At 33.4% G+C, this 14,104-nt stretch overlaps 1 protein-coding gene across 9 annotated transcripts in view; it reads right to left on the minus strand.

Annotated features, from left to right (window-relative positions):
* The window catches only part of ANKRD17 (ankyrin repeat domain 17), a 156,093-nt gene that overhangs the window by 44,383 nt on the left and 97,606 nt on the right, over positions 1-14,104 (minus strand). For all 9 annotated transcript variants that reach the window (XM_036021926.1, XM_028507738.2, XM_036021904.1 and 6 more), the window contains 6 exons: positions 7,524-7,635; positions 7,244-7,389; positions 3,064-3,206; positions 2,307-2,520; positions 1,455-1,630; positions 178-340 (listed from right to left, as the gene is read on the minus strand). In XM_036021926.1, the coding sequence (XP_035877819.1) occupies positions 178-340; positions 1,455-1,630; positions 2,307-2,520; positions 3,064-3,206; positions 7,244-7,389; positions 7,524-7,635 (954 nt within the window). The remainder of the gene's footprint in view (positions 1-177; positions 341-1,454; positions 1,631-2,306; positions 2,521-3,063; positions 3,207-7,243; positions 7,390-7,523; positions 7,636-14,104) is intronic.

The raw sequence follows: 14,104 nt of genomic DNA on the forward strand, positions 1-14,104 counted from the left end.
CAATATGGGTTATATTAATAGCTTTTTGTGATACCTGTACCTGCCATTTCAATGCTGCCAACAGAGTGCTACCCTCACTGCTGTTAAATCCTAAAATGAGTCCTCAGTGATCACTAAACTATGCATTTCACAGACTAACAAAAAAGCATCATGTGCATGAGGATAAAAGACTCCTACCTTTCTAAATGCTGCCATAAGAGGAGTTATCTTGCGGTTATCCGCTGCATCCACATCTGCACCTGCCTGCACCAGTAACTGAACCACATCGAGGTGTCCACCATTTGCAGCTAGCCACAATGGAGTGTTCCCCTTCTTGTTACGTACGTCAATGTGAGCTCCCCTAAATGAATGACAACAGGTATCACTGTTTAAAATAAAACAGCTAACAATAAAATTCAACCATTAACTTGTGAAAATATTCTGTAAAGATAAAAACTGTTTAATATTATTTAAATCAATAAAGCTATTGGTGAAAATGACAAAAATACTGTTTAATATTCAAGGACTAAAATACATTTTTCTCTCAAAATAACATTATAAGAATTTCCAGTTGTTGAATTAAAAGCCACTGAATTAAAAATTAACCATATAGCAATAATTGCCTTTTATTTTAAAAATGACAGTATAATTCTGAATTTTAAATCCTGAGAAAATTTGAAATTCTATTTAGTGAAAAATAAAAAGTACATCCTGCTAATATCGTAATCAATGTGAAATAAACAGTATCCTAGAGACACAAATAGTATCCTCTGAGACAAATGCATCTGTTTTGGGTTATTTGTATTCCTGCATTTGTTTTAGCTTCGGAATAACATGTAGGTCTAAAACTCAGTAGGCATCATAACAGATGAGACTCATAGTGAATAACAGTAATTGTTAGTAGCTACTACTACCAATTACTACTGTTTAGAACACCATACAAAGGTCTTCAGAAAATCCAATTAAACAGGCAAGTATCTTTGGAAAACTGGCAGGCAACTTCTAAGTGACTAACAGTAGAAACTATCTTGGATCTCATCTGAGAACTTGTCATTTAAAGTCCAAGTTACTATAAAGAACAAAAAAAATCAACAATGAAGACTTAAATTACTGCCGACTTTTAGAACTTGAAGTAGTACTCTCTGCAAAACTCAAACTCTGTGGAAGATGTGAATATGGATGACAATAGCTGGATGTTCAGACAGCTTGTCAGAGTATTTTCAAAATGTACACACACACAAAAAAGGAAAAAAAATACTTCTAGATTGCGTTAAAATAAATCAAGCAATGTAGCATAGCTCTGAATGGGTGGAAAATAACAGAGGTAGGTTTAATAAATAAAACATGTAGTTTATAAAAGTGGCTATGTTTGACTTTTCAACAGTACAAACTGAGCAAAAAAATATTTGCCCAGAGAGAACAGTAATGACTAGTTAATACCATGGTCACATACCAAGGGTGTGTTAACATCATACCTGCCAATGAGAAGCTCACAGAATTTATAATGCCCTTTATCTGCTGCTATAGTTAAAGCTGTATCTCTCGAGGAGGGCACTGGAGGGGCATTAACATCAGCACCTTTATCCAAAAGTACTCGGCCCACCTCTGCATATCCACCAGAGGCAGCTTCCATTAGTGGTGTGAGTCCCGTCTAAATTCAGTGAAGACAGTGAAGAATAAAAATAACATGTAAGAGAACAGAAAAAGCTAAAATGTTAAAGAACAACAATCTGGGGGAGCGATATAGTATAGGTGTTACAAAGACTTGCAACTAAATTTCAACACTGACACTTGCTAGCTCTTTGAGTTATAGTACGATCTATTAAAAGAAGAACAGAACAAATATAAAGGACACATGGACAAAAACTAGGGTGGGGAATGGGAGGGAGGTGGGGAGGGAGGAGGGGAGGGAGGGGTGGGTGGGCTAGGGTGGGAGTAAAGGACAGAAAACTGTACTTGAACAACAATTAAAATAAAATAAAAAAAAGACAAGTCCACCTAATATCAATTTGTTGTTAAAAAAATCTGTAAGATGTAATAAGCAGTTTACATGTAACTGGCACTTAATGACTGTTTCCTCTCTTCTCTTTCATAAAATACGTATTTTTTAGCTGATAATCCTAATGTCATTATTATCTATAAAATTTATTGTTGAGGTATTTTCAAGAGTTAATGCTTGAAAGAGTCATACAGAGTGACTGCTGATTAAACATACATGGTTTAATAAGAAAATGTTACTAGAAAACACTAAGATTATATTTAGCATATTGTTACTCTACACCGTATCACACCAATAAATCCTGTATAAATCTCAAACTTTTTCTTACCTTTGCTCTGTGTTCCACATTTGCTTTTCTATCAAGCAGAAGACTAACCACTTCAGTTCTTCCTTGGAAGCAGGCTAAGGTAAGGGCAGTGTTCCGATTGGTTTCTATTTGAGCATTTATGTCCGAGCCCATGTCTAACAGGAGTTTAACTGCTGCTGTATGCCCATTCATAGCTGCTAACATCAGAGGAGAAATGCCCAATTTGCTACCAGTTCTGGGGGTGGAAGTATGAGGAGAACAAAAGGGAAATATACATTTTAAATATCCCAGAAAAATTAGGTGACATTATAGAATTTGATTTCAGGATATGATTTAAGATTATATATCTTGGAGGATTATTTAAAATAATTTTTCTCAGCCGCAGTAAGTCTTTGAGATAATACCAACACTCCATTAGGAATATTTTACCACCCAGAACTAGAATACTTTCTGCATCTCATTCAAAATAATGATTAGGGCTGAAAAATTATTATTCAGTTATTAGGCTATGATTAAGAGGGACATCCATTTTAAAGTACATACTTGTTTAATAAAAACTCCTAAGAAAGATGTGTTTACTTTTAGTACCATAAGAAATAGACTAACTGGTTTTTCAAGTTCTGTCAACAGTTTTAAATGCAATTAAAAATCTCTAACAATTTGCATTTTAAATTTGCAATGAAGGCATTTCTGAAATATGGCATTTAAAAAGATAAGTGTTCTACAAATATTTTAACATAACACTCTTAAGGGGCTTTTAAAAGAGAATAAAACTTGCCTGGAATTAATTTCGGCTCCTGCATTTAGTAATATTTTGATAATGTTCACATAGCCACCAGAAGCAGCCAGGCTCAGAGGTGTGTAATCAGAAACATTCCTGTGCTCTTTGTTTGCACCTCGAGCTAACAATAGCTCCACCACCTGGAGACAAAAAAGGAAAACATGTTTTCTTCTTACAGTGAGACAATTTGCAAGGTATACATTTTTTATTTCTCTTTTTGTTCTGTTCTATCATATAACAAAAGAAGGGAAAGTCTCATCTTTTGCACAAACTCAGCCTCAGATGATAGCAAGAAGTTGAACTGGCAGTGTGTTCATGAAAGATCTGGCCTCCATTTGCTGCTTTACAATGCTATTTTGGAAATAATATTTGTGTTATTTCACCACATTGTGGTAAAATAAAATACAATTTTTTCATTTGAACAAGTGAATGTCTTGAAAACGCTTTTTAAAAAAAAGATTTTATTTATTTATTTTTAGAGGCGGGGGAAGGGAGGGAGAAACAGACAGAGAGGAACATCAATGTGTGGTTGCCTCTTGTTCCCAGACCAGGGACCTGGCCTACAACCCAAGCATGTGCCCTGTCTGGGAATAGAAACAGCAAACCTTTGGTTTGCAGGCCAGCATTCAATCTACTGAGCACCAGCCAGGGCTAAAATACTTTTATAAAAAAACTTTAGCCCTGACTGGTGTGGTTCAATGGATTGGGCATTGTCCCGCAAATCAAAAAGTCATGGGTTTCATTCCCAATCAGGGGCACAGCCTGGATTGTGGGCCAGGTCCCCTGTTGCAGCTGATGTTTCTCACCCTCTCTTTCTCCCTCCCTTCCCCTCTCTCTAAAACTAATGAAATGAAACCTTAAAAAAAGAAGAAAAATAAATAAATGTTTAAAACAAAACTTGGAGTAAAGCTAACACATCTTTTCATTTTGTTATGAAAATTTTCAAACACACAGAAAAGCTTAAAAATTTACATTTACAAGTTGCCTAGATTCTACAGTATTCTACTATTCTTTTACATATTTCTCCATTACTTTTTAATCCATCATTTTTTGATGCATTCCATCTCAAAGTAAATTGCAGGCATCTGCAATTTTCTTTAAGTACACAGACATGTGTATCATTAACTAGACTATTATGTATTTGTTTTCAGTTTTATTTAGGTGAAATTTTAAGTAAGATTTTTTAGCTGAAACAATAATTGCTCAAAACTTAAATGTACATTCACTGAACACTGAAACATTCATAAACCTAATGTAATTTAAACCCCTGTTATTTACTCATGCCCCTGCCAAGTCAACTCCACCCACAGATTAATTTCATCTACCTAGGTCTTCACTTACATGAAGTCACAGTATTTGATAGTCATTTGTGTGTACTGTGTACCATTCAATTAAATGAATATGGGATAGCTTATCTACTCTCCAACTGATGAATAACTTTGCCATTTCTAGTTTTTGAATTTTGAATAAAGTTGCTATGGACATTCTTGTAGAAATATATTTTCATTGCTCACAAGTTCCACCTAGTAGTAGAATTTCTGGGTATGTTTATTTATGCCCAACCTTCTTCCTGAAATGGCTGTACTACTTATATACCCATCAACCATGAGGGAGTTCTAGTTGTTCCACATCCTTGACAACATTTGGTACTATCAGTCTTTATAATTTTAGCCATTTAGTGGGTATGTAGTGTATCTTAATATGCATTCCCTGATAGCCAAAAATATTTAACATTTAAGTACTTACTGACCATTCACAAATCTTTCGTCCATTATGTCATTTAATATACTAAATAACTGTGACAACAGGTCCTGGTATTTTCATCTTCCTTTTACAAAATCAGGCACAGAGAAGTTAGGGATAGTTTAAGATCATAACTCCTCCCCTTGCTCATACTATTAATAATACATCCTGGAATACTTAACTGGGAAGTAACAAATGTTAATAAATAGTGTTTTGGTTTACATATCAGCTAATACTTTTTTTGTTTGAATAAAGCAGTGAGTAATTTAAGATAGACTTCCTGTCCATCACATTTTTGCTTTTATAGGCAAAAAACTAGATGGCTTATGTGACAAAACCTTTTTGTCTTATACATAAAAATGAGACCAAAAAATGGCATGAGGCCATTTTATTTTACAAGAGCCCCTTAAGCAACAAAGTAGAAAACCCTAATCATATTTCTGTAGTTTTCTGAATTCTACTATGCAAAGATAGACTGAAGATTATGTACACTGTAGGCTTTATTATGTCCTAGAAAGGAAGGAAATCAATTGATTTTTTTTATTCAACATTGAATAATCTGTTATATAAAAAGGTATTATTTCAAGCTATATAATAATTGATCATTTCAGTTAAGGCAAAATTTCATTTTCATTATGTTTCAAAACAGAAGCATTTACATTTCTGATTGATACAAGCTTTTCCATTTAATGTTGGTATTTAATTGCAAAATTTTCTACCATCACATTTCAAGGATGATAGAAATGTCTATTTTTTTTGATATAGAGAAATAATTTATCAAATGAAGTTTATTTTTTACATCTCAATATTTTTTGGTTAAAAATCCTTTTAACATACCAATAACCTCCACTGTGCACAGAAAAAAACAACAGCAACAACAACAACAAAACCAAAGAGCACCAGCCAGGTGCTCACTGTGTATGAATACACAATGTATTCATGTTATCAACCAAAAGGAATAGCATGACAGGTAGGGATAATGTCTCTCGTTGTCTCTTGTGCAGAACATGTGTTAGCAAGTGCATCTGACTATCCACACATGTAAATATATACTCCAAATGTAAAAAAGCAAACGTTATAAAGATACCGAAAGGAAAAATCATATGAAAAAAATTATACCTATATTATCACTGGGCTCCAATTCTTCATAATCTGTAAAATAAGGGATCACTAACCCCTATTTTCTTTCTATATATCATTTTATTAGATTTCCCATTTTTTTGTGCAGGAATTATTCTGCGTGTTAAAACATTTTATTTACTATTTTATTAAAAACCCTAGTGGGTTTAACTGATTAGAGTTCAACAGCAAAGGGGCAGAGGAGGCCAATATAAGATGTGTAAACAGGGACCCAATAATAGTACCCCCGTTCATGGTCAGAGTACAGTTAAGATATATGTTAGGAGGAATACTGAGGGTATTCGAAATAAGCCAGGTGAAGGGTTTGGAAAAGGCACTCTCAAGCTAACAATCAAAAGAACAGGGTGTTTCACATACAGAATAGGTGACTGGCAACTACAGACTCAAATATTTGAAGACAAAACAAGATAGTATAAACCTCTTTCCATTGGTTTAAGACCAGAGGTAAAAATAGTGGGGAAACTGAGGTAAGAAATACTTCAGGCTTGATAAGTAGACAAACTTTATAATAATTAGGATGGGGGCTGAGGGTGGGCAGAGATTTTAAGCTGAGTAGGAAACTTACCTGGATGATCTAGGGTACTTCTGAAATCTAAGATTCAACAACTCTCTGAATAAGAAGCTGTCAATCTATAATGACAGCATGACTGATTAATTCAAAGCCTTAAATCCATTGTACATAGGAATAGATTTTAAAATGAGGTTATCCAGCTGATTATTAAAATGCCAGAAGAAGAGACACAAGACAGTGTAAACTATACTTTCTTGGGTCTCCACCTGATCATAGTAGCTATTCTACCTTCCTTAAAACTAAAAGTTCCCATGATCTTACCTGAGATCCTTTCTCCCAGAGTTGAAAAAGAGTAGGGAATAATTAAAAGACAAAAGTCTTCAGAACAACTGAAAATTGAATACATAGAGAGCAATAGTGGCTGAGTTTAAGTACCTTTCATGCTAGGTGCTCTGGGACAAGAAAAGATGAGTGAATATAGATAAATCTTGCTTATCAGGAGCTTACCGATTTTATTTGGAATGTCTTAATCATTCTCTTAGCCTGAATGTAGCACGTGGGATTCCTATGCAGGTACTACTTTTAGATGAAGTGAATAACAACATATGATTGTTCTGGTGAGATAGCTTATGTTAACAGTGATATTCTTCCTTTTGCTAACAGATAATAGTTTCAGTTACTGTGATAGAAAATCTAAGTGTCAACTGATTATTACCATAAATCATGTAAGTTAAGGCATACATTTGCTAAATGGAGGAAAAAATACACTGGAAAAAATGTTACCTCTTGTCTTCCCCCAGAACAAGCCAAAGATAGTGGTGTGTCCTTGGTTCTTTCTGACTGGGCTTCAATGTCTGCACCGTTGTCCAGCAATATTTCCACAACACCAACATGACCAGCTGTAGCAGCCAAGATAAGTGGAGTAAAACCTGAAGAAAAATAATGATCACCTCACTACATGCTAAGCAAAGGGACAATACCATTTTCCATCAAAATATGGCTAGCAGTAGTATTTCTTCACAGAACAAAAATAATCTAGAGAAAATGTTAACATAGGCCATACCTTTCTTGTCTCGGTGCTCAATACTAGCTCCCCTCTCTAGCAATGTCTGTACCAGCTCCTCGTGACCACCCGCACAGGCAAGTGTTAGCGCCGTGTCATGATTACTCTCAGTCTGTAAAAAATTAATTTTATGATTAGCTCATTAAATAATTAAGAAATGTTAACACCAATTCTGTAATATGTATACACAAATAGATATGTACCACTCTACTGTAGCAAGTATTTTGATAGTAAGTTGTTCTTTTCCATTAGTGATCAACTTGTGCTTTTTTAAAAGTCTACAAATAATGTTTATGGTCAATTCTTGAAGCAAACATTAAGAAAAGAAGTATGATTTTCAACCATATGCTGTTTTCAACTACGTGATTAAAAATCCAGTGGACTCACTTTCGCTTCCAGCCATTAATGGCAGTTACATGACAAGAATGTCTGAGGACAGAAATGATTTACTCAGCTTATTGCCTGGAGAGTTTCCAGGCTGCAATGTAGAAAGAGGGCACCGGGAAAGAGCCTGGTAGTCTCCCCAAGAAGACAGAGTTTGGAGAGGTCAAGGTGGCTAGAATTCATGGAGCAGAGTACTGGAGAGGAAAGTGCTACAGAGCGTGAGTACTCCAGAGATCTGCAGAGGGTTCCAGTCTTCAGCTGAGTTTTGATCAGCACATATGTATGAGGTCCAGGAAAGACCACCAGAAGGAATCAGGCTGAACAATACCCAGGTCTTACACAGGGCCAGAAACAGTTTGGTTCCTACTAACCAGAGCAGAAAAACCTCAAAATATAAAGGATATTAAGTAAAATCCTCAGCTGTGAGGCCGTATTAGCTGTTCTGGACCCAGGTTAAAAAAAAAAAGCTGAAAACCAAGCTTTGAGTTGAAAAAAAATGTTTCTGAGTAACTTAACTGCATTTAAAAACAAAATCCCCAAATACTTAAAAGAAATATGTGTGTGTGTGTGTGTGTATATATATATATATATATATATATATATAAGATATATATATAAAAACAAAGTATTTGGAAAGACAAAGACTATTATAATGGAGACAAGACACTGTTTATACACAATTTATTTCTGATTTTGCTAATGATAGTAACCAATGCTGGATTCACTGGTGGCCATACTCTATCATAAAATGCTTATTTATTGAACTATCAAACCCCTTGACTTTGAATGCTCTAAACTTGTCCTGTACAAAGAAGGAAACTACTAGCAACACATGGCTATTAGTACTAGAAATATGTGTAATGTGACTGAGGAACTGGATTTTAAATTTGATTTAATGTAAATTTTAAAACTGATACTTGATTTGGTTATTGGAAAACTTTTAGTATGCCTGGAACAATGTGAGCAATACAAATTTACTTTTCCAACTTAATCAAATCTACTTAATGTACTTAATCAAACCTAAGTGGAAATCATGTATTTCCAGTGAAGTCCAAGTTGAGATATTTTTTTAAATAGGGTGAAAAATATTCCAGTTTGCTGGGGACAGACTTATTTGATCACTTTAAGCTGTAAGTGTAACATACACACTTAATTTTGAAGACTTTTAGTATGAAATAAAAATGTAAAATAATTCAGCAATTCAATACTGATTATATATTTAAACAATAGTATTATAGGCATACTAGGTTAAACAAAATATATTCTTATAATTCATTCCACCTATTTGTTTGCTTTTTAAATGTGGCTATATGAAAATTTTAAATTACATGCATATCCTACATTATTTTTCTACTGCGCAGCACTGGTCTAAGCTATCTTATCTCATTTTTACATATGCACCTCTATTATAGCACTTAACGCCAGTCTTCCCTGTGCTAATATTAGTTATGTGGCTATCACCCTCAGAGAACTATAAATTCCTGGAGGGCCATAAACATTTCCTATTTATGTTTGCATTCTCCACCTATAACTGATGCTTTGTTAGAAAATAATAAATAATATTTAAGTTTATTAAATGACAATAGAGTCACATTCAAAGACTATTACTAATAAACCAAAGGATTATACAAGGTGGGGCAAAAGTAGCTTTACAGTTGTTCACATGGAAAATAATACAATAATTAATAAATAATAATAAACTATACTTCACATACAACTATAAACCCACTTTTGCCCCACTCTGTAAATACAAAATATACTATATTTGTTGTATTTATATTTATATATTTACATAATAAATATAAAAAGGAAAGGCATATTCTCCCAGAAGGTCAACAGCTCTAAAAACCAAACTCCATTATAAAAAGAAATATGAATAACAAGAGACAAAAGGCAAAATTGATAGTCAAGAAATAAGAAAAGCCTACTAGTCAGTGATGAAGAGGGAGACCGCAAAAGCTGCTCTGCAGAAGAGGCTGGCAGAGAGCAGAGCTACTGACTGCTGAGATCAGGGATGGCCACAAGGGAGAGATGCACCAACTACAACAACGGAGAAGGACATGAATACTTAAATGAGTGACAGCTCTGATTGTGTTAGTATTTGATCTTCATTTCAAGGTTTATAAGGAAGAAATTATTATGTCTGATTTCAGAAAAAAGGAGACAAAGGCTCAGAGAAATGACCATAGGATGGTCTAATATCCTAATAACTCGTACATGCTGGACTAAAAAATCAGGAAGATTTTGGATAACAAAATCCTGTTTTTCCATTACATCACAGAGCAGCCCTAAGGTACAGCTGACTAAGGTCAATGTAACATTAAGCCCATCTATCTTATGTGCTCTCTATGTTAGTGTATAGACAAACAGTAGAAGAGTCAACTTTATGAAGTTTATGAGGTTTCTAAAAATCTTCTGGGGGTTAAAACATAATTTATGAAAGTGATGCCAATCTTAAATAGAGAATGAAAGAACAAAATCTGAAAAAGTATGAAAAAGTTTAGTGGATCAGTAAAATATTTTTTTAAATCACATTATAAAACATCATTTCAACTGACTGTTATCACCTTCTACAACAAAGTACTCTGAAAAGTACTATAGTACTGACCCTGCTCACTATGAACTTACCCATTATCGTACAGTACAAACTTAGGCTCAAACTATGAGTGAAACATAAACAATGTATTATGAAAACTGAAAAAACAGTATTTCAACCTGAGAAAGGCAGTCTAGTCAAATTCCTTGGGTATCTTTAGAGTGGGTAACTTCATTGTATTTCTGCATTACAGAGAAATTATAGCAACTAGTATTTTATGACTGTCTTTTAAAGTTGAGAATGAAAGAACGTTTGAAGTCAGGGTTCCACCTTCCCCACCCTAAACAGAGACCTACCAAATCCCAAAATAATAGGAAATATTATCCTGATTTGCAATACCTCAAGAAATAAATTAACTGAAGTAGAAGTTTGGGTTAAAATTAATAGTGACTTAGAAGGTACAGAAAAAAGTAGGTATTTTAAATATGGTTAATCGAAGAAATAATGACACCCTCCCCACCCCAAGCAGAGATCTGTCCAACCCAGAATGATAAGGAATGTAATGCTGATTTGCAATATATCAAGAAACAAATTAACTGAAGTAGAAGTCTGGGTGTTAAAATAATTAGTAACTTACAAGGTACAGAAAAAAGTAGGTATTTTTAATATTATCAAAGAAATCTGGTAGCTATATAGGTAATGACTTTCTAGAAGGCAAAGTATCATGGAAGTTATGTTATATTATACAGGAAAACAAGTAACATTCTTTGTGATACACCTAAGAGACACTGGGAAAAGGAGAAAGATGTCGAGAGCTTTGTTAAGAGCTCATCCAGGTTTATATTTGAAATAAAAATCCCTTTAGCCTATGACATCGTAAAATATGCCATTCTGTACCATAACAGATATTATGAAGATTCTAGCTTATAAAAATGATGACATTATATATAATGTACAAATATTCCCTAAATATCAATATGACTACTCAAATTTGTAAGAGTGAGAAAACAAGAAGGAACCATAAGACAGATGCAATAATTAAGTGAAAAGGCAACTTTTAATGATCTGGAATGCAGGTGAAAAAACATTTCTGAATTGTCTATAAAAATGGAAATATATCTATTAATTGCATCTAAAGACTTTGAAAAGTATTAGAAGTTAAATGGCTAAACTTTTTAGACCTCCACAAACTTAATAATCCTAAACATCCTCTAACCATGTCAGGGGGCATGTGAGATTAAAAATGATAGCACTTCAGGGTATTTAATAAATATGAATAATCATTAAAATAATAAATAACCTGCTTAAGAGTACCCATAAGTAGAATACATGCATTTTTAAAGTGAAATGCTTTAATGGCAGCATATCACACATCACTTATTAACTTATGTTTCCTGGTCTGAAGTTCTCTCATTAAATCATTGTGATAAACAATTCTCTGGCCTCTGTACTATAAAACCTACAGGAAAAGAGATCTTTATAAAAAATGGTATTTATAACACTATAGGTAAAGTGTAATTTTACATACTTTTCATTTCAGTCTAAATATATGAGTTAAAGGGAGAAGGGGAGCTAGAACACAAATTTTTCCAACCTATGAACAGAATCTGTTTTTTTCTCATTTTTATTGGCTATTAATCAAAATTTACACAATAAAGTGCAGAAAATATTTAATTAATTCAGTGGCATTCAACTTTAACCTTCAACCAGATTTACTATTTCATATAAAACCAATGATTCTTAAAAATATCTACATGACTCCTAATTTCTATATCTAGAGTATCTAGTATAAGTTTTGTTATATCACTCAAATAAAAAAAAATAAGGGTTAGAGCTATGCTACCAAAAGTTATAGTAAAACAGTCCCAAGTTATTCCTTCAAACTATCATTCATTAATGTTTCCTAAAATAAACTTTGATGTAGTATTAACCTTAAGTTGTGAAAATATCCAGACCTGATTCAATAAAACCATTATATGAGAGGAGAAAAGCCTGTGGCACATACTTGCACACCAACAGTGAATTCTAGTTATATAACGGGAGATTTGAGGAACCTTATAAAGAATACAAACTCTTATGTAAAGCATTCTTCAATGTCCAGAAGTTAAACAGGATTCCTGCTAATCCTTGATAAAACTATTATTTCCTAAGCATAATAATCAATTAAAGGAGTTTAAGGTAGAACAATTTTAAGAATCATTAGCATTTTAAAAAGGAGACATACACTGAGGCTTTAAAAAAATTAACTTTGTTTTTCCTTAAATTAGGATTTAATGTAAATATGGGGTATGCTGGAAAGACTGAAAGAGGAAGGACACATGATCTGTTACCACTAGGTGGTGGACTTGTTTTCTTTTCTATCATCTAATTTACCAGGTTAATATAATTTAAATTCAAAATTCGTACCTAAAATGAAAATGAAAAACAAAACAAAAATACAGGTAGCATAGGCAATCGTTGAAATCAGAGATTCAAGAGCCTGCATTTGTTTGAAAAGTGGCTCTACCATAAATTAGCTGCTGGGCAAGTAGTTATTACCTTCTAAGTCTTACTTTCCTTGTATGTAAAATGTGAATAGTAACGGTATTTATTTCATGGAGTTGTAATCAAGATTAAATTAAAGAATTTAATTTAAAAAGAGTTAAAAATATACATGTCAAAGTTTGTTAAATAAACAAAGGATCCAATTATTAGGGAATGTTTAATCTTTCAAAATAGAGAAAAAAATCTTGGTATTAATTTTTTTATTATATCACTTCCCTGTTATGGCACAGTACTGTCAAACATAAACCAAAAATTCCATTAAGTAAAATCTCAAGGAACTTTTATTTTAGGGTCTAGAGAAAATGTCAGATTTAAACAAAGAATATTTTTATCACGTAATGTATCTGCTTGATATAAAAAATCAGTAGTAAATTTTTTAAAAAGTTACTACTCATCATCAAAAATAAAAGTAAAAACGGTATAGAATTATTTCTGAATATTTACTTTATGTTTTCCAAAGAAGAAATTTTCTAATGTCTAACTTAAGCTATTGTGGTACGCTCCATGAAAAGCTGTGTAACTCATGTTAGGTTAACCCAACTGAAAAACCCAGATGTAGAGACCAGGTTAAAAAGGAGTTTTTTTTAGGAGGCACAGTCAAATCTTTTTTACACAAGCATGTCTACTACATTTAAAATGTAAGTTTAAAATGTAAGTTATTTTTTTAAATGAAAAACGCCCAGCCCTGGCTGGCGTAGCTCAGTGGATTGAGCGCGGGCTGGGAGCCAAAGTGTCCCAGGTTCGATTCCCAGCCAGGGTACATTCCTGGGTTGCAGGTCATAACCCCCAGCAACCGCACATTGATGTTTCTCTCTCACGCGCTCTCTCTCTCTCTCTCCCTCCCCTCCCTCCCTAAAAATAAATAAATAAAATCTTTAAAAAAAAAAAAACCAAAAAAAAAAAAAAAACGCCCTTTAAAAGCACTTATGTGTAACTTCTCGGAGATTAAGTGATGGTTGATTTTGTGGTATAGCACGTACAATTTCACTGTCACTACAATAATTTCAAATTTAATAAAATGATCATACATGCAGGAACTTTTTCTGTGGCTGTTTTATTGGAAAGCATTTTTTAAAAGAAATCCTTTTACATTTTAGTTTTTACTTTTGCTTATGGA

Source organism: Phyllostomus discolor, chromosome 1, assembly GCF_004126475.2.
Source record: "Phyllostomus discolor isolate MPI-MPIP mPhyDis1 chromosome 1, mPhyDis1.pri.v3, whole genome shotgun sequence".
Lineage (NCBI taxonomy): Eukaryota > Metazoa > Chordata > Mammalia > Chiroptera > Phyllostomidae > Phyllostomus > Phyllostomus discolor.